The sequence below is a fragment of the Mya arenaria genome, chromosome 10, assembly GCF_026914265.1.
Source record: "Mya arenaria isolate MELC-2E11 chromosome 10, ASM2691426v1".
Lineage (NCBI taxonomy): Eukaryota > Metazoa > Mollusca > Bivalvia > Myida > Myidae > Mya > Mya arenaria.
In genome coordinates this window covers 24,575,721-24,596,454 of record NC_069131.1, presented here as the reverse complement: position 1 = coordinate 24,596,454, position 20,734 = coordinate 24,575,721, and the positions used below count along the sequence as shown (strand labels likewise).

The window sequence follows — 20,734 nt, the reverse complement described above, 5'->3', positions numbered from 1 at the left end:
TGCAGATAAACCTGCCGACCAACTAACTACCAATGAAAGCATTCCAAACTCGTACGGTGACCTCTGACGTCATGACATCGGCTGAGTCGGGGTCACAATCATATGTTTTCGTGTGTATGTGCTAAGGAATATTTTTGTAAATATATGAGTTATATTACTTTTGAACAAGAGTACCAAGAAGCAAAGAAGGGTAAAGTGTGTAGATTAGTTCTGGAAAAAGCATTTGGAAAGGTAGGTAAATGAAATTCTCGTTTATTTAATTTGTACAGTATCCTTTCAATTTCATAATGAAATTTATTGACTCTTGCCAGTCTTGGAGTCGTGAAGTCATAAGATAATGTCTGAACTAAATTATATTTGAGTTGGACTAAACGTCAGAACTGCAGTTTTCAAATCTATCTGGCCTGTCAATGTTGCTAGCAATGTTGTTTAGGTACAGTAGTACTGTCAGTGCCAAAACAACTTGCAGGAAATGGCATTGTCAGATGTCAAAAAGATCTGTAGACAATACATTTCCATTAGGCATTATCTTGCAGTCTGTATCCTAGCAAGAATAATGCACATTTAGGAAACTTTTTGACATTTGGACATTCATTTTGTTCCCCCTAACATATGGTTGAGTCACAAAAACAAAATTGGTCACTGACTTTGAAGCAGCTGTTTATTTTAGTCTAAAATAATAGACGTGTTACACAGGATTTTTCCAATCCCTAATGTCTAAACGGGTTTGTGCAAAAACTGGTTTGGTTTGAAAACTATTGAAATTGTATTAAGTGAAAATTTTATGTTTGAAATGGCTATTTTGCATAAAACAAGCATTAACAACATAATCTACCTTTCCAATTAAACCAAACTTGACTGTCACAGACAACAATTATGCCCAGCGGAACAACTCGACCCAATCGTAATAACTCAGCCACCATGAAATGAAGAAAACCCCTTCAAACTTATAATTATTCATTGGATATTTATTTTTTGTGTATGGAACTAATATAAAATAACATTATCTAGTAATATTTCTTGTTTTTATGATATTTTATGGACGCAATATGCTTTAACCCGGAATCCCGATCGGAACAACTACCCACTTTTGGTACATAACAATTTGTACATGAAGGATTTGCCATATCAAAAATTGTAAAAAAAAATCCGTCAACATACAATTATTTGGACTACTGTTTATATGGACTATCTGTATCCATGACGACTGTCAAGCAAAAGGTACCATAGACTTCAGAATTATTAGGACATCATCCATTTATCGTTGCTCTTAATGCAAGTGCTCAGTGTTGCACACACTTTGTGGTTGAATGAAGCAAACATTGTTTTCTAGGTCCATATTACACAAAAGTTTAATCATATATGAATCTGGTGTCTGTCTGAATAAAGAAATCCAACCGTTTAGACATGCCAGCATGTCAGATTTTTCAATCTGGAAGGAAAACACATGATATATAATTATACCCTACCTGCAGCATCATTTCTTGTATCTAGACATGTTGGAAGGGGAAGGATGTTTCAATGTATGATTCCTTGCAGGAGCCTCATGTCCAAGTTTGTTTGTACTTTTTGTATTGCTAAATAAGAGTTTTAGCTAAACAGTTATGGAAGGGTGCTTAACACTGTTTTCGTTTGGTAGAACCCCTATGCCTTCATGGAGACCACCATGGGCACCCTACTGCCTTTATATAATTACATGTGTAACACTGTCAAACAATTATTTGTTTTGATATATAGTTGAAATTTGATACATGTATTTATATTATACTTCAATTAAACACAATTCTAACATTTTCTGTCTAATTCATTATGTTCAAGTTCTTCACGGCCCAAAACAGTGTGCCCTTTTCTCCCTTAGCACTATGTCTTTTTTTAGTGCCAATAGTGGCACCCTGTCGTTTTAAAAACATGGCAAAACCCCTAGCTGTGTGCCCAAGGGGTGAATGCAAGAATAAGGTAACTAGCGAAACTGAAATATATTAGGTTTGGTTACTGTTTAAATATAAGTTACTTATTTGAAACTATTTGTTGGGCGACCCTAAGTTCCAATTCTCACACCAAAATCAGCCAGTTTGAGTCTTCTAAATTCCTCTTTTAAAGCAAGTTTCTAGTGACTAAACTGAATGGCATTGTCATGTCATGAGTGAAGCTTCAGTCTTAACATATTAAACGCCTCATTTTGCTGGCTATGATATAATAGTGGGTCGATATTGGCCCTGTACCCATTCCAGTGGCTTTCAAATACAGAAAATAATGCATGTTAAAAATGCTAGCCAAATACTAATTAAAATAAAAAATGACAGGACCATACATACGGAAATGTCAGAAAATATCATTCATGCAGGAGCATAGCTTGTTTAGTCTCAGTATGCCTTTTTTGTCGTCTATATTTAGGTTTGTAAAATATGAATAGTCATCAGAGATAATTAGTATTTACTTGTTAGTTCTTCAAGATAACAACTCAGACTGGATTTATTATGCTTGTACACACTAATGACTATACTGTTAATAACTTAATTAATGTAACAAGGTCGTTCAGCCCCTGTCATTTTTTGACATTGATGGACAGATGATGACTATATTTCAGCTTTAACATATATAATTAGGTGTTACCTACAAATTGCTTGGATGTGCCGTTTATGACCCCTTGGGCATATTCACATGCTCTAGTCAACATAAGCGGGTTGAATTATTATGATTGCTCTCTCGTGTACTACTGTTACGTTGCATTTAAATTTTTGAAGGTTTCAATGGGCGTGACTTTTAACTTCCCCCATAAATACTTTTCAAATGAAGTGCAACATAGGTATAACTATAATCTGACTACCACCATCAAGGATTTGGTAAATACACTTGCACATGTGACATAAAACCAACTATAAGGTTGTGGACTCACAGTGCTGCAAGGCGTCCATACATTACTTTGCAATTTTGGTTTCACTTCTATCAACCAATTAGGGTAAGGCTCACATGCAAAACTCTGAAGGGTTTATATAAAATGACTGTTTGAAGCTGCAGTTAGGGCAGTACAAGATGATTTTCTATTTTGTGCAAAATGTCATCACAATTGTGAATATTTACATCTTAGCCTAGTCTTTTTTATAGAAAAAACTTGACATCCATATTGTATAACATGCATTAGGAGTTATAATACTGTAAACGACTGGGTATAAGACGATAGGGGGTATTAGACGCAGGGAAAAAAATCTGTGAAAAGTCCAAGAAAAAAAAACGTCTATGTTTTTGGTTAAAAGACGCATAGAAAAGATGTCAAATTGTCTGGCATTTTCGGCCTGTGTTGACAGTGACAAAAAAATCTTTTTCGTGAAAATGGCTACGGTTATCTTTAAAACCATACAATGATAAACTGTCAAGAATGAAAAGTTAAGTTATGCAAAAAACCTTATATTGTATGGGTTTGTTCTCAAAATGTCAACACCTACAGAAAAGAATGTGACAAAATGCGAAAAAACAAGACCATTATCGCAACAGCTTTTAGTACTGGTATGTTAAACAGGTTAAAGGCAGTCAAGTTTTTCATACCTCGTACAACTGACAAAAAATATGTTGACATTGCCCAACTTTGATTTTTTATATGCAAGTTTAATTATTGTTCAATTCAATTTATTATTCAAAATAATATTGAATAACTTTAATCGAAAAATATTTTTGTTTAAATCATAAACGTCTTATGATATACCGTATCCCGATCTTCAACTGCCGTTTTAACTCGTATATACTCGATCAATATGACGCGAGTAACATCCCTTTCTACATAAATCTAAAACTCTCGGCTTGAAATCGACCTCAGAAAAAAAAGTTTAAAAAATTGTTACTGGGTATTATACGCAGGCATTTTTTTTGCATCGAAATCTGAGGGAAAAAAGGGCGTCTAATACCCAGTCATTTACGGTATCATTGTTTATATCAATATTGCGCTCTGATTGGTTAAGGGTGCCGTCATTTAACCAATGATTTACAGAAATATACTACGTTAAAAAAATCAGCTATTCTTTTATACAAACGGATGTTGTCGGTTACACTTCTCTCAGAGAAAATGCTCAATTGAGGAAGATATTGCTAATTTTTAATCGTAATGATTATTCTTTTAAAAATGTATTTATATTAAAGTGGAATTTCATTGAATTTGTTCACATGTCCTATTGTGTTCATACCGCATAACGCAAGGAAGAGCCTGTTTACTTGCAAACAATAGTATGATCACCACTATTTGATTGCTGCATATTATTGCATCATGATAATTAAGGTACTAAAAGAGTGTCAATAATAAGAAGCATGGTTATGCCAAGTCCTGGATCCGTATCTGCAGATTGATATTTATAACAATGCAATCTTGTGTATGCCATCAGTAACATCATATATAAACATATAATTGTTTTGGGTAAGAGTTTTTTCTTATAGTTATAGGAGTGTGCTACACCTATTTTTGGAACCACCCTAATCTGTCTGCATGGAGACCAGCATGTTTCTGCCATCGACCTTATAAGAATTCTATGCTTTAATTCATCAATTATTTCCTTTGTTACATTTAAAAGCTTATAATTTCTTATATATATATCATAAACATAAGCCATTTAGGTATCTGGTAGTGGTAAATCCAAAGGTGCTCGTCACATTGCCTGGATACAGTTTTTTATAAAAAAAAAAATATTTTTTTTTTTTAATTTTAATTATTATTTATTTTGGTCAAAATAGTGAATATATGTCATTTAAAAAATTATTCCACAATTTTTCATGAAAGAAAATTAGTATTATATATAAACTCATATTTATTTATATATTATACTAATTTTCTTTCATGAAAAATTGTGGAATAATTTTTTAAATGACATGTATTCACTATCTTGACCGAAATAAATAAATGAAAAAAAAATTAAAAATAAAAAAAAAAATATTTAAAAAAAGAATGTATTACTGTATCCAGGCTATGTGACGAACACCTGTGGGTAAATCTAAAGCTGACTTGAATTTAACACTGAGTTTCTATCATTTTTTTTGTCAAATTCATCATAATTAAGTTCTTCACAGCCCATACAATGTGCTCTTATCATCCTTAGCACAATGTCCCCATGTCTACAGCATGCTGCCCTATTTAAAACCTGGCTAAAACATTTGTTTAATATATATATACAACATCACATTAACTATGCAGTCTGCTGTAAATATAGCAGAGTATTATGCCCCAATTTCTACCTATAAAAACAAATTTTATTTGTTTACATCTTTTTTAAGTAAGGCAAAACTTGAGTTGACCGAGTTTAACAATTTGTACATCATTTGAGGCCTTGTCAGTTGAAGTATTTGCACTTGTCAATAACGAATATCTCTCACCGAATTCCCCCATTAATGTTATAAACACAAGTCAACCACTTATCTTAACCCAGTTTATTTTTCATAACAATTGCAACTGATCCAAATTCAGTCACAATAACAGCCGTATAACCTTAATATAATATTATGTACACACCATGTTAGTAAGCTTGTATTAACCTTTTTACGGTGTTGGTTACGGCAGTTTGTTTCGTTTTGAATTGCAATAGTTTCATCATCGTTAGTGGTTCAGTTTAAAAAGGTAGTCTGAGGACTTATGTTGTTAAAGTAAGTTTTCTATTTTATTTTTCAGTTTAATAAATATGTATTGGTTAAAGTTAAAAATGTTTTATTTTTTATTAGTGATATTGTAAATTTACTGAATTACAAACTGTGTATGCTTTTTTTATTCTGCCAAGTTTATATTAGGAATAAATCTCAAGCTAAGTTAAGCTTCAAGACCTGTTTACACTTTGCAAGTCTGGTTCTCACTCACTTAAGCGGCCCAGTATAATTTATACTCGTGTGGAACTACCAATTCTTAAATGTTTCAAAACATCTTATTCATAACAAGTTTTCTATTTTTGCTTATATTTATGTGTGTCTTATTATAGAATATGGGCTGGTATGATTCATAAAACATTTCTGAACTAGTCAATTTTCTAAAATTTTCATAGTCAAATTTTCCGAAAAAGAGCAGGTGTTTTTAACATTGAAGTAATAATATCACATGCAATTGATAAAAATAAAGTATTTTTAGATATTATTACATTGTTTAATATATCATGACCAGTGAGATAATTTTTCAAGTTCGGAAATTACTTGAGATGTTTTTATGGAATCTGCACAGGTTATTCGTAAGAGATATCATTATAGATTGTAACCTTAAAACTTGGTAAGAGAAGTTTAAGTACAAATTGATACTCACACAAAGCATTTTGATAGTGATTATTGGCCAAGAACTTTTCCAGCTAATTAAAATGTAATTGCATTCTTTGCTTTTTTCTAAAAGCACAGAGTTTTTGGCCAATCCTTAAATAACTACATGGGATAACTGGATGTTATCATTAATCAGGCATCTGTTTGGCATTTCCAGGCATCTAGTTATTCCCTGGAAGTATTTCCTGTGGTGTTATAATTAGAAAAAAAAAGTAATTGAAAAAAAAATAATATCAATCTTAAGTCAGTTGAGTTACAGTTTTTGCATGGTTTAAACCAGGTTATACAAGCCCCAAAAATCATTAAAGTGATTCACACATGTTTGGGCACCAAATCTATTTTTCCCGGTAATGAATCTTTGAACATATTATAACTACATATGTATTTTACTCTTTAATACGGAAATTTAGGAAAAAAATGCATTCAAAGTTTAAAGTGACACTCTTACTCAAAATTAATACATACGCATGTATAACAAACATACATTTTGAGTGATGCATCTTGAACTACTAACTAAATAATACATTTATGGAAAATATTAATTACTGATAACAAGATTGTAACCTTGTTTTTAATATAGCTGAAAACGCAAAAATATTAAATGATTGGTGAATGCTAAAAGATTTACTGTGATCTACAACAGTCTTATAAGGTAGAAATATCATGTTTTCTGCACCTATCTTTCAAATTAAACTCGGTTTCCTTCATAAAAACCATTATTTTCGACATTTATTCATCCTTTTTGGAATATCAAAACAATTTTATTAATTGTGGTAAATCTTAGTTGTGAGTAAGAGTGCATCTTTAAAAAATTTATGGTTTTAGTGGGGTTTGAACCGACGCTGGTACAGTCAATGAAAAATTAGAAAACTGACAACAAAAATCGTGCGAACAGGACGCCTACACATACTTAAGGATAACTTAACCTCTAAGCCTTTTGTTGAATGGTGTTAATATTAAATCATGGTCTTCAAAGACAATATATAAATTGTTGAAGGGTTCCAGCTGTCAGGATCTTAGTTTTAACACTCCTTATGACAGTTTGCCATACTTTATTTTGTCATACAATAAAGTGCATTTTACAAAAACATGAGGGAGTCATTTTAATGAAAGCAGTGGGAGCATAGTTATATTTATTTGTATTTTAATATTATTAAATAGATCTAGTGTTCACCACTTTTATACATAGTATTTATACAGAATTATTTTGATTGAAAAGAACCCCCGCAATCGTCTTTTATGAATCACTACTCTGTGTATGAAAAAGTACATGAGTGAAGTTATCACCAGTTGATGGTCTTAGGGTCACATGACTTTGACAGCGAACAGCTGATTGTTCTATTTATAGCCATTATTTGTTTACCTGTTGATTCAATGTGTATATTTACTCCTAGTCTGTTTCTTTGTTTGGAGTGCATCTGTCGGTTGTAAGTGCAAGTTAATTTGGCCTATAACTTATATAAGTTATAAATTGTAAATTCAAACACTGGACAAAACTATATTCTGATTAAAGGTATGTGATCATTTATAAATGTGCCCAATTTATGATATAATATATGTAATTAATTTGATAAAAAACTGCCGTTCTCTTCTCAATATTGTGCAATATGTTTTAAATTGAAATTCTTTTTTTCATGAATTGTGACATGAGTAATATTTAATAAACTTGAAACTTAATATTATTGTACATTTAAACATTGAAAAACTGATATATTTTTTATTTCTTTTATTGTAACTACTCATAATGTATATCTACTTCATAATTATGTTCCTTATGGGGAATAAGTGAAAACAAAACTGTAACAGACAAACTAATGTATTAAATAGAAATCTGAAAAATGCTAGAAAGTTAAGTTGTATTTAATTGCCTTCTTGAGATTTAATTAAATAGCACTATAAAAATCAGGGGTCTAAAGTTTCTGAACTCAGGGTTGAGAGGTTTTAATTTCAGACCATTGGACTGTTGTTTAATTAAAGATAGTTTTTTTCTCGGACCTTTGCATCAGCCAGTAAAAATCAGACTTGAAATGAATTAAAATGATTTGGGGAACAATTTCAAAAGGGGTTTAAGCCCCATTTACCCTGCTTTGGACATGTATCCCTTAAACTCCTAACCCCCCCCCCCCCCACACACACACACTTTATTTTAAGATTGACAATTATCAGCCCAGGGGCAGTATACATAAAACTTTTTAAGTCACTTACCTAATTTTAGTATGTCTTAAGTCATATGAAATAAAATCATAAGAATTTCCAAAATACATTATTTTCAACGACTTTTAAATTGAAAAGAAAATTCTTTAATGTTTAAAACATTTATAAATACATTTCTTTTAATTTGACTATGAAAGTTTTAAGCAATTGACTTAAGTAAGGAGATGTACGTGCTTTAAGACTACAGCCCCAGGAAAGCGCAAAGTGTAGATCATTATGTCAGGATATATTGGCTCATGACTTTGATCTTCTGTTGCTGGCCGTAGTTTCTTATTCACAACTGAAACCTACTTATGATAAACTTGTAAATAGGAAAGTCTGTTGTATGTTGTATCTTTCTTAATGAAAATGTCCTTCATTATATGAAACTGGAAGTTTTATACTTGTAGATACTAGATGAATGCACTTTTAGAAAAATTATATGCATTAGATTTGTGACCATTATTCATTGTTTATCACAATTATTCATTGAAAATAGCTCTCAAGACTTTCACATAGTCACCCACTACATGTGACACGAGTTCTACTATTAAATTCATAGAATATATAAATAAAACATTCCTTTGTTTTGCAGGCTCTTATGAAACTAGATTTGACCACGAAAGCCTGGCGATTCATCTTTAAAGCCTGCTGGACTTATCTTTAAAGCCTAAAGCCTGCCGATTCATCTTTAAACCCTGCTTCACTCATCTTTCAAGCCTATAGCCTGCTGATTCATCTTTAAGGCCTGTTTTGAAGGGACATGAGCTATTTTAGCTATGTCGGTAAATTGTTTTCAAACGTCAAGGGATTTTACCAGGAGATTAATGCGGCAACGCTTACGGGCGCGATCGATACACTGATTGTGGAACAGGAAAATGGGTCGTACAAGTCGTCACCGTTTCATGTACGATTCGGAAAGTTGGGGGTCCTCCGCTCCAGAGAGAAAGTGGTATGATTTTACACTCACATTTATCATGTCATTATGCACCAGTCAATTGTAACCACGCCCACCAGGTCCGGGGAATAGCCAGGACTTTGACTTTCGGTCCAGCAAACCCCGGGTAAAATCCCCGCCCTGCGGGGACGAACTGATGGTTAAACCCCGGCCAAATGCCCCCGCACCCCAGAGACTCTATATAAGGCCAAATCTCCGCTAAATTTGGCGCTATGACAAAACCACCGCGGTCACCCAGTCCTGCGGGGACACCTGGAAAGTAAAAACACAGCCCTTTTCCCCGGCTATCCCCGGTATACCCTTGGACCTGGGGGGGCAGTGGTTACAATTGACTGGTGCATTATATAATATGAGCCGCGTCGCGCGATTTTGGGCCTTCGGACATATATTTGCTATTACAATGTTTTAAGGTATTTGAATGAAATTATATTTCAGGAAGATATTCTGAAAATTTCATGATGATATCACTTAAATTGCGTAAGATACGTGCTTACAAGTAAGACCATGTATTGCACATTTTGAATACTAAATTTGACGTCATTCAAATGACGTAGTTACGAAAGCACTTTATTCAAATGACGTGCAAAATTAACGTATCAATATCAAATTTAGCTTATAATTTAAAATATTTTCTTATCATAGAATCTTCAATGACCATAAATGAAGATAAAAATAATGTATAAGTTTTGTATTTTTAATACATTTGGCAGTTTTAAACACAGACTATTAATGCAGGCAAAATATGTCGGGACGAAATCCATGGTTGCTATGGAAACATGAGTAAACCAATGGTCATAAATTGTGGAGAAAATGACGCACCAATGACAAAGCTTAAAAAGAAAGAAGTTTGGAAGAAATTGATTAACATAGAAAAATCATTATTTTTGGCATGTTTTTATTAATGATTATTTCATTTTTAATATTTATGTCCCATGGCCCAAAACCGCGCGATGCGGCTCATATGTTATCTGGTCATGTTATTTTCACTTGAACAATGTTAATGGAAAAATCTACACATTTGCTTATAACTGTCAAAAGCTGCAAATAAAGCATTTATTTCCAAACTTAGTTCTCAAAATTAAATAAATGAAAGTGATTTTCGATATTGACATTTAATGGATCACTTTAACATTGACAGACATCATTTTACTTTAACTTCCTTGACCTTGACAATCTTTTGATTGATATAAAATTATCATTCTTTCTATTCATAACTAATGTATATATCTGGTATGTGATGATTAGCACGTCCGATTTGTTCAGAGCTGTTAAATTTAACCCACATTATATGAAAGTATATGAAAACTGCAATCTGATCTTTTGTCAGCAATCTTATATCAATGGTTTCCAGATATTTATGCAAAGATGGCTCATTTCAAGATAAAAATTAAAAAATTGTCATAACAGTCTATCTGTGGGAGTGCAGCTTAATCGTCATCGTTTTTAACTTTCAAATTGTTAATGCCCTGGCATTTGAATGGTTAAACTTGTGATCTGCAGTATTTCTTACAAAATTTGAGACAAATGTTTTAGCTGTATTGTATATATAACTTTTATGTGAAGACATCATCAAATATTACACATTTATAAGTTAACAATAAAGTCATTAATATTTTTTTCTCACTTTGACAAAGTTCTTAACAATTGGCCCATAGCCATGTATACATTTGCGTGACACTAGATAGCTGAATCATTTTTTGTACAAGTACAGGTTGAATACAGTTCATTTTCAAGTATTCTGAGTAACTATCATCCTATTCCTGGTTTGGTACTCATAAATCATCTTAAGTCATTTCCTAGCTTTAATCATTTCCCTTAATTAAGTATCTTATTGGTAAATTGATATAATAAACTGAAATACATGTACTTCATTTTCATTGAATTTATTATTGTTCTAACTTTTTAAAAAATTCCATTGTTGTTCCCAGAGTGTAGCAAGGGTCATAGCTCTGGATATAGTTATTGTTGAATTATGTGCTCTTTGCTTGACTTGAACAACAACAACATACGAGTGTCACTGTTGGTATACAGTCAAAATTTGTTGGCTCGAGTTACCTCGCCAATATCGAGCTAAGCAAAAATGCTTCCACAATTTAAAAAATATTGGTCCTTTTCATCTGGAGTTTGAGCTAACAAGGAAATCGAGCCAAGCGTTATCGAGTCAACAGGTTTTGTCTCTATGTATGAAGTTCTCTTGTTGTATGTGTATGCATTGCCATATTCCAGGTGGACATTGAGGTGAATGGGGAGACTATCGATGTTCAGATGAAACTCGGGGATACGGGGGAGGCCTTCTTCGTTGAGGAGCTTGAGGATGACACTGAGGTAAAAGCTTGTCAGGCAGTAGAGACCTTCAGCATTTTCTAGGCATTAGCCAGCATAATACTGGTGTGGGGACGTTTTCATTTAACATAATGGACTGTCATTGGACGGTTAAAATGTCTGAAAGTCATCTTATTCTTTAAAAAAAAAATGTATAGACAATATTTACATGTAGTTTTTTTTTTTAGGTTATGGTACTTACCAGTATTCATGAAGAAATTACTGAATATTAATTCTAACCTATATTAAATTTTGTTGTCCAGAATAGTGAAACACGTTCATGGTGTCCGCACTTACATTACCTTTATAGATAATTGCTAGTGTAAGTAAATTTATGTTTATCAAAGTCAGTCTGTCTACATGTATTTTGATTGTTTAGTTTCTAGGCGTTATCTTGAATTGTTTGATAATACCAGTGAACTGAAAATGATACTCAGGGGGTGGCCTGACCTTATGTAGGACAGACATGCTATAGATAACCTTGTTTTTTTCTGTGATGACAAAATTAGTAAATATTTTTGGTATTTTGAATTATTTTGTCAGAGCCAGGCCTGTGAACTTAACTGTTTAAAAGACAAAACATGAACTACATGTATTTTGGTAGTTTTGATTTTGGTCACGATCTTGAAATTGTTGTTTGATTCAAAATACCCATGAACTTAACATGAACTTAACATGATACTCAGTTTTGTTTTGGGCACAATTTCAAATTGCTTGTTTGTAAAAGGAATGAGTTGCGTGTCAGATTGATGTCATTATCAGGGTATGAACCCAGTAGGGTTTAAGTGCAGTTAGGCTGGGTTAAGTGTGTGGAGTCCGAAGTGAACTTAATATGATACTCAAGTGACTGGCCTGACCTTAACTTTTCTAGGACAGACATTTATACAGATAACCTCTTTTTCTGTGATTTCAAAATGTGTTTTTCTGTGTACAAATTAAATTGTAAAAAGTCATGTCTGCATTTGTTGAGTTGACACATAGGTTATCTATATCAACTTGACAACTGTGTTAACAAAAATACAAACACAATGAAATAAATTGGCAAAGTGTGCAATAAACCTGAAATTAAAAGTATGTCAACTTGACAAAACATTTGATTTGGATAATGGCCAAATATTTGTAGTCTGTAATGTTAACAATGCCTTATTCAATACTTTAAAATGTTATGAGGTTTACTGTACATTCAATGTGTATAGGCTAATAGTTATTGAAGGCTTAGTTGATCTATAGGGGAAAGGCAAAATCTGATTGTATACATAACATTGTGGCTGGGTTATTTGGGAAGATTATTGGGTTCAATGAATGTCAGATCTAATATATGATAGGTTTGACATTTTGTTTAAGATTTTGTATGTAATTTGTATGGGACGCTCCAGGAGATTTTAGGTCCAGATGAGATAATGGGTGAAAATGATATAAATTCACTTCAGTAGTCTGTCCTGAATTAGGGGCAGATCCAGGATTCAATGTAGGGGCATAACCTTTTAATTTGCTTTCCTCCCACTGACGGAAATTTATTTGGTTTATAGTTTTGGTAGGGGTGTTTTGCGGTACTCCTCTAAGAAAAAATTAACAATATCTAGTCCGAAATAGTGCATTTTGGGCATATTTTATTACTGTTTAAGTAATTTTTTAAGATACCTCATTGCTTTGAAACCCTTTATACGGAACAGAACACAAGTTTATTTCCACACATAACATCACACATATGTACATCAATGAAGTAGACTATGATAGTCCATGATAATTTCCATTATTTAACACTTGCTTGGCGGTGTATATATGTTTTTTAACTAGTTGAGATATTTTACAGTAACAAAAATAGTAGCAAATGTTAATCGAAAGAAGAATTATTACGAACAAATCCTTATTACAACTATATAACGGCTGGTATTAAAACATATATAATAATCATGTTTCATGTATGTACTACTTAGACTTGTGTACTTGTAGAATAATTTTATGTAAGTACAATGAACATAATGTATCATCAAATATGTGTTTGCTTTTTCAAATAATTTCAAAGTAAAACAATATTAAAATGTCAATAATTTTTGTTACAATTTCGTACGTTAACTGGTTGACTGAATAAAGCAAGGCGTAAAGAGCTTTTCATTTTCAAGTAGTTATTATGCAAGGATCCTTAATGTCAATGGCCAATCCAGTATAAGTACACATGTAAATTTATTTTTTATGACTGTTCCAGGAACTCCCAGAATACCTTGCGACCTCCCCTTTCCCCTCCGACTCTGACCTTATGGAGCAAGGGGTCAGGCAGCTGAAAGAGCAAGCAGCCATGATAAAGACACAGACTGGGGTTGAAGGTCAGGGTTTGGAGGTCACGACATTCACAGAGGTCAAGGTCACAGAGAATCAAGTAAATATCCAGGTCGATATTGAAGCTGTTGGGAACGACAGTGGTATCAATGTAACAGTAAGCTCCGATTCCAATAAAGGGGTTGGGGTGATAGGCAGAGAGCATTTAGATTCTGTGAGGAGTGAGCATTCCAGAGATGCTGATGTTGACATCAGGGTCGAAAATGAACAAGGCGAGCTGGTGAAGGGTAGAAGAAAAAGGCGAAGAAAACGGAGAAATAAGTTGAATAGCAACAAACAAGAAACTTCCACTAGCAACGCACCCCCTCATGTTGAAGATGACTTTGAGAATGAAGAAATATTCGATATGGAGGGATTCTCCACTGATGAAGAGCTCAGTCGTCTGACCTCGAACATGTCGAGCGGGTCTTTGTCCAAGTCGATTAGTCTGCCTGTGGTTGAGGAAAACAAGTTTGATCGTACGCATGAGTGGGCGAGCGCTCACGAGGGCTTCCAGTATCTGAACAATCACCCCTTCAGTGACACTGATCTGTCTCCTTTAGCTAGGTAAGTACTAGTATTTAGCAAAAATGAATAATCTTGCATTGCTAAATTAAAAATCAACATTCATTTTCACTGACGAAGCCAAGTGAATTTAGATTTTTATAAACAACATTTTTGTAACATTGTAACCTGTCAATTTGTGCGGCTTTAAAGGTTGTAAACAGTACCTGTCTGATGTATGTAATGGTAAGGTGATAAAACTGCCACCTTCACTATGCTTGTAGATGTACATAAAATACACAGTGAATGCAAACAACAAACAACGCAAATCCAAGTTTTTCTATAACTTTATAAATTATTTTTCTGATTTTCTCTCCAAATAATTTAGTCCCATAAATTCACGTCCCCACACACCGAAGTCAGATACCGAGGTTGATCGACAAAAATCATTGGAACAACAAGATCGATTAATCGTGGGAGCAGAAGATGACACACTGTGGGAGTGGGGGGATATGCCGCGGAAAACTTCACCGACGATCAATGAGGAGGATTCGGAACTGTCCCCCAGGACGGCCGGTAGGGGCCTTAAGAGTATGGACAAAACATTAAAAATGCATGCATTATATTAAAATGATAGGTAAAGAGATTTAAAAATTTAAGTTCAATTTATACAATTAATAAATGATTCTGAAGAGTTACTAAAAAGACTGTCAATTTTGGCGTGGAATTTCCATTTTAAAGAAAAAAAGTGTAAGATATGCGTTTTGATAGGAGATAGTCTACTCAGACGTGATAATCTTCCTCTTTTCAACTGATTTTTTTGTTTTTGGTAACAAAGCGTAGAAATTAAAGTTGATGCATTTTAAGATCTGTGCAAAAATGGTAATATTTTATGTTATTTCTTTATTCTTTTTACAATTTTCCTTCCTTTCCAATACTGTGTTTTGGAACTTTTGTCAGACTACATTATATAATTTAATTTTAGATTACAATTACATACATCTGTTCCTATTTGATTCTTTACAGATGATAAGAACAAACAGTCAGGGGGCCTGTTCCACTTTATGCGTAAGACCAAAAATGTCCGTCACAAACCTGAGGCCGAGGGAATTTACCTAGACGATCTCAACTTGAACAATATGGATGAGGAGACGGCTAAACTGTATTTTCCTAAGAGGTAAGATTATTATATTTAGACTAATTTGTTTAAGTTCAGTTGTGGCAAAAGCTCATAGAATCCCTCTCCAGTGCCTCCAGTTTCCTGGGAAGAAAGCAGTACTTGTGTCCATTTTAAGAGACCATGAGAAAATAGCTCTGGTAGGTATTGAACCCACAACCTCTTGGGTGAGAGGTGGACACCTATACCACTAGATACCTATACCACTAGATAGCCTATTTAATTAAAGACTGGAGAAAAATTCTTTAAAAAAGACAGGGTGAAGGTTCTTTTATAAAGTTCTCAATTTCATTCAATGGTTAAGAATCAAAGCAAAGGTTTATGGAAACCTGTATTTAAGAGTTAAATTTAAAAAAAAATTGTACTGATAAGTCCTTAGTCCTTTGATTTTGTTTCAGAAGTTCTTACTGGAGTTCTCCCCCTTCGAAATAAATTGGACATGGATGATGGTTGAATGTTTCGAATAAAGATTTAAGTGTATCTTTAAAAGTTGTGTTTGCATTTAACATGTATTAATGCAATTAGATGAAAACATATATGTTACAATTATTCTTGGCCTTTTTTGCAGGTTCTCTAACTCCCACTTCAAATCCATTGAAAAGGAGAAAGACGAGGATGTTGAGTCGGGTCGAGGAGCCTCTCTCCCACAGTCCCCCCACTCTGTAGAGGGTGCAGTCGGAGGCCCTGCAGGCAACCACATCTTACCCTCCGAGATTCGCTCCCTCGGACCCTATTCCCTGTCCCTCTGTGGGGGCCTCGCAGATCACGAGCCAATGTCTCTGACCAAGTTCATGTCAAAGATCGTAACGTTCGAGGATCTGTGCGATAATCCGGCTATGTTGAGTTACCCAGATCTCGTTGTGAAGATCGAAGATCAATATTATAACTGGCAAACCGCTGCACCGCTCATAATGGCAAAGATCGTCTTCCAGAAAAATATGCCGGATGTAAGAAAGTGTGATTTTCATTTTACTTTATAATGTAAATCAATTCGGTATATATGATAACAATAATTAAACAATTATTAGAATGATAGATTTTAGATTTAGTAAAATAACTCTGCTTGATGAATGTGGGACTGTCTAGATTGAGTGAAATGGTTGTGTGTGACCTTTCCTGGGTGAATTTATTTGATTGTGATAAGCTAACCCTGAATCATGTTATCCATAATTCCAAAATGCATAAAAAATGTTTATTATTTCAAATAAATTTGTTAGGGGAATATTTGGTCTAAGACATTTTTTTCAGCCAAATATAATAAACCATTAAAAATCCATCCTCATTTCATTCTTAAATCGCTGTCATAAATATACATGCAAGTTACATGATTGATTATTTTACAGTAAAAAATCACCTTTATTGATATATACATTAAATGCTGTCGTAAATGTACAAGGGCTTCTAAATTATGAAATCCTGTGGACTCCAAAATTATTTATAAAAAAAAAATCGAACTTCTTTTACTGAAATGGGTCCGACTTGGTGAAATCTGTCCGGACCGGCAAATTTTTGTTTTTTAGAAGCCCTGAAGGGCACAATACATGAATTATTATTTTACACGCAAATGCTCCAGGCACCATTGAAGTCTCTAGTCATCCAGCATATGCCAAAGAAGAAGGAAAAAAAGGGCTACTCTTGGTTTTCCTGGAGTCGCCCAAAGACAGAGCCCGTTACCTCAGCGAGCCACTCATCCAGCAGTATTACCATGACATCCATTGAGGCAGACGTGTTGGAGCATAAGCCAATTATGTCTCAGGTAATTTGTTTAAATATTTATTTTTGAAAGTTCAAATTTTGACAATGTCCGGTTAAGAAAATGTGGTTACCACACATGCCTCTCACAAAGGGGTCTGAGGTTTCTGGCCTGGGCACATTGAGTAAGGTTGCTAGTCATTAAGCTGTTCTTGTTGTGTTTTATGCCCTGCTGTTGGTAGTTTAAAACCATGCTACAGTCATCGGAATGAGTCTTCTAGTCGTCTTAGATCAACAAGCCCTTATTCATATACATTTTTGAACAAGCCCTGCTGTATAAAACCCAGAATTTGAGTGCAACAGGAATGCAATTTACCGGTGCAGGCCTTGCGAGCTTGTCCTAATTTTGACCGATTCTATCAAGATTGATTCATTTAATGGACTTAGAGTTTGTCCCACTACCTTTGTAAAATAGATTAACAATGATTATAGATTACAGTTATATACTAGTCCCCCTTTTTTTTGTATTTTTCATTTAAAAGCTACTTTAATCCATGTGACTGGATTATAGCTATAACATGTTTCAGCTGAGAATTGTGATGAATGTTTTGAGCAGAAGGGAAATCCTAAATGGTTAAAAAAAACTGCTAAAATGTTCATATAAATCATATTTCATAGATGTATAGGATACATCTACAAATAAGAATGTCATTTTATTGAACCCTTTGTGATCGAGATAAATATAAGTCTTGATTGCTAATTACTTATGTATGCCAAAAATATGACTGAAAATATGCTATCAATAAAGCAGATAATATGCTACCAATAAAGCTGAAAATATGCTATCAATAAAGCTATTGGAGTTAATATTTTTAGCTGGACTATTCGAAGAATAGGTGGGCTATACTACTTGCCCCAGCGTCGGCGTCGGTGTCGGTGTCCGGTTAAAGTTTTAGGGCAAGTTGAGCTTTTCACTTATAAGTCCAATACCCTGCATTCAATTGACTTAATACTTCACGCAGTTGTTCAGGGCCATCACATGATGAGGTTAGATAACTCCATGTTATTCTTTACACAGATTATGGCCTCTGATTGACTATGGAACTTAGGTTAAAGTTTTAGGGCAAGTTGGAATATTTATTAATAACTTCTATATCCTTTGTTCATTTGACTTAATGCTTCACACAGTTGTTCAGGACCATCACACAATGAGGTTACATAACTCCATATTATCCTAAATACAAGTTATGGCCCCTGATTGACTTAGGTTAAAGCTTTAGGGCAGGTTAAAGTTTTAGGGCAAGTTGGGATTTTCACTTAAAACTCCAATACCATTCTTTCAATTGACTAAATACTTCACACAGATGTTCAGAGCAATCACATAATGAGGTTAGATAACTCCATATTATCTTTTATACAAATTATGGCCCCTGATTGACTATGGAACTTAGGTTAAAGTTTTAGGGCAGGTTAGGATATTGTTTAATAACTTCTATACCCTTCATTCAATTGTCTTAATACTTCACACAATTGTTCAGGACCATCACCCAATGATGTTACATAACTCCATTTCCTTAATACAAGTTATGGCCCCTGATTGACTTAGGTTAAAGTTTTAGGCAAGTAAAAGTTAAGGGCAAGTTGGGATTTTAATTCAAAAAACTTCGATACCGTTCATTAAATGCACTTAATAAAATTCAAATATTTTCATGACCATCTTACAACAAGATCATAACTCCGTTTTAAGCCTAAATACAAATAATGGCCCTTGATTTTTTTTTTTTTTTTTTTTTTAATTTTCTTGGAAAGGCATATTTGTATATTCTTAACCACATTTTCATAATGGGAAATCAAGTTATCTGAATGACTTGCGTCATTGTTTGGGCAGGCTGGTGGAAGGGCAGCATCAAAGTCACCTTATGTATCGAATAATTTTAGTTAGGTTTGACATAAAGAGACCAAAATTAGTATTATTACATCATTATTGTATTCTAAGTCAAAGCGGCGTAGGCGAGCGCGCTGTCTTACAACGGCTCTTGTTGTTCTATATTACAACTGAAATCGGATGTGACAAATTTTGCTATCTTTCAAGGCTTGTCAAGCATGTATTTGTTATGGAATAATTTAACTTCATCTTTTTTTGGACACATCAAACCCTTATATGATGGCCACTAGGCATAAAATATTGTACATCGGTGCCTTTGGAGGCCTTAAGCACAAGTCAGGCTATGTATTCATTGGACCTTTTGTTAAAAAACTTTGTTAACAACATAATTAACTTCATCGTTGTTAACACTTAAACATTAACTATATGATGATGTGCAAACATACTTAAATATAAAGAAGTACGACTGAACTTGTTATCTCAATCAAATGTTATTAGAAACACATCAGTGCAAAAGTGTATCCATTAGACTTCCAGAGCAGTAATGATTTGAAAAGTTAACAAGGGTGAGGTTAACAGCGTTGTTAATTTTAACAAAGTTCTGAACAATCGGCCCATCATTGTTTTACGGCTTTATTAATTCATACATATTGTTTTACAACTGTATGTCTTCATTTTAAAACACCATGTAAATTTTATATTTTGTGTTGAAATAAATCTGTCAATGTAACCCATTATTTTATCCATCAGGCACAAATGGGGGAGCCAGCCAGTTTGGTCGGAGACACACTGACATCGAGCCCAAAATCCAGTGTCACGGAGAGTCCGAAAAAAATGAAGGATATAGACAGGTTAACTATAAACAAAGATTATTGGTAGTTATCAGTTAAAAGATTATGAGGACCAGCTATTTTCTTTGCATCAGTTGTCCAATTTGGCACCAATGAAACTGCTTCATTAATTACTCATGGTTGCAAGATTTTCCTAGCGAAATGTCCCATGGTCCTCACTGAAGCAGAGCATAATAGTATGCATTGGGTATGAACATATTAGTTATTGGATGATACACTTAATTTAATTTGGTTGTTTATCTTTTATTTGATATTGCAGGTTGACAGTGATTGGTTGCGACCATTCCTCCAGTGAGGGCGATACGGAGGGGTCCGACCGTACCAATGAACCGAAAAAAAACAAGCGACTCACCAGGAAAAAGATTTACAGGAGAACACTAAGGCTGTCATCAGACCAGATTGTAAGTAATATTCTATAAGGACTTCAATTTCATGACCCTGACCAAAAGTATTGCCAGTAATTTAAACAATGATTGCTGTTTGCTGTCAATAACAGAAGGTCACAGATAAATCTCTGATATATAATTGTTTGTTTAATGACTCGATGGTAGATTTGGGGAAATTGT

The 20,734-nt window shown here is 33.8% G+C and overlaps 1 protein-coding gene across 6 annotated transcripts in view; it reads left to right on the top strand.

Moving 5' to 3' along the window:
- Nucleotides 1–95: 95 nt before the first annotated feature.
- Nucleotides 96–20,734, top strand: part of LOC128205862 (phosphatidate phosphatase LPIN3-like) — a 31,730-nt gene continuing 11,091 nt past the window's right edge. Inside the window, exons 1-10 of one of the 6 annotated variants that reach the window (XM_052907881.1) lie at nucleotides 96–231; nucleotides 9,059–9,415; nucleotides 11,648–11,746; nucleotides 13,950–14,626; nucleotides 14,952–15,139; nucleotides 15,590–15,740; nucleotides 16,309–16,687; nucleotides 17,314–17,496; nucleotides 20,068–20,168; nucleotides 20,428–20,569. In XM_052907881.1, coding sequence (XP_052763841.1) covers nucleotides 9,227–9,415; nucleotides 11,648–11,746; nucleotides 13,950–14,626; nucleotides 14,952–15,139; nucleotides 15,590–15,740; nucleotides 16,309–16,687; nucleotides 17,314–17,496; nucleotides 20,068–20,168; nucleotides 20,428–20,569 — 2,109 coding nt within the window. In that variant the 5' untranslated portion in view covers nucleotides 96–231; nucleotides 9,059–9,226. Of the gene's footprint in view, nucleotides 236–5,490; nucleotides 5,620–6,202; nucleotides 6,227–7,676; nucleotides 7,784–9,058; nucleotides 9,416–11,647; nucleotides 11,747–13,949; nucleotides 14,627–14,951; nucleotides 15,155–15,589; nucleotides 15,741–16,308; nucleotides 16,688–17,313; nucleotides 17,497–20,067; nucleotides 20,169–20,427; nucleotides 20,570–20,734 lie in introns of those variants that run through there. The other 5 variants (XM_052907876.1, XM_052907877.1, XM_052907879.1 and 2 more) reach the window with 5 other exon arrangements.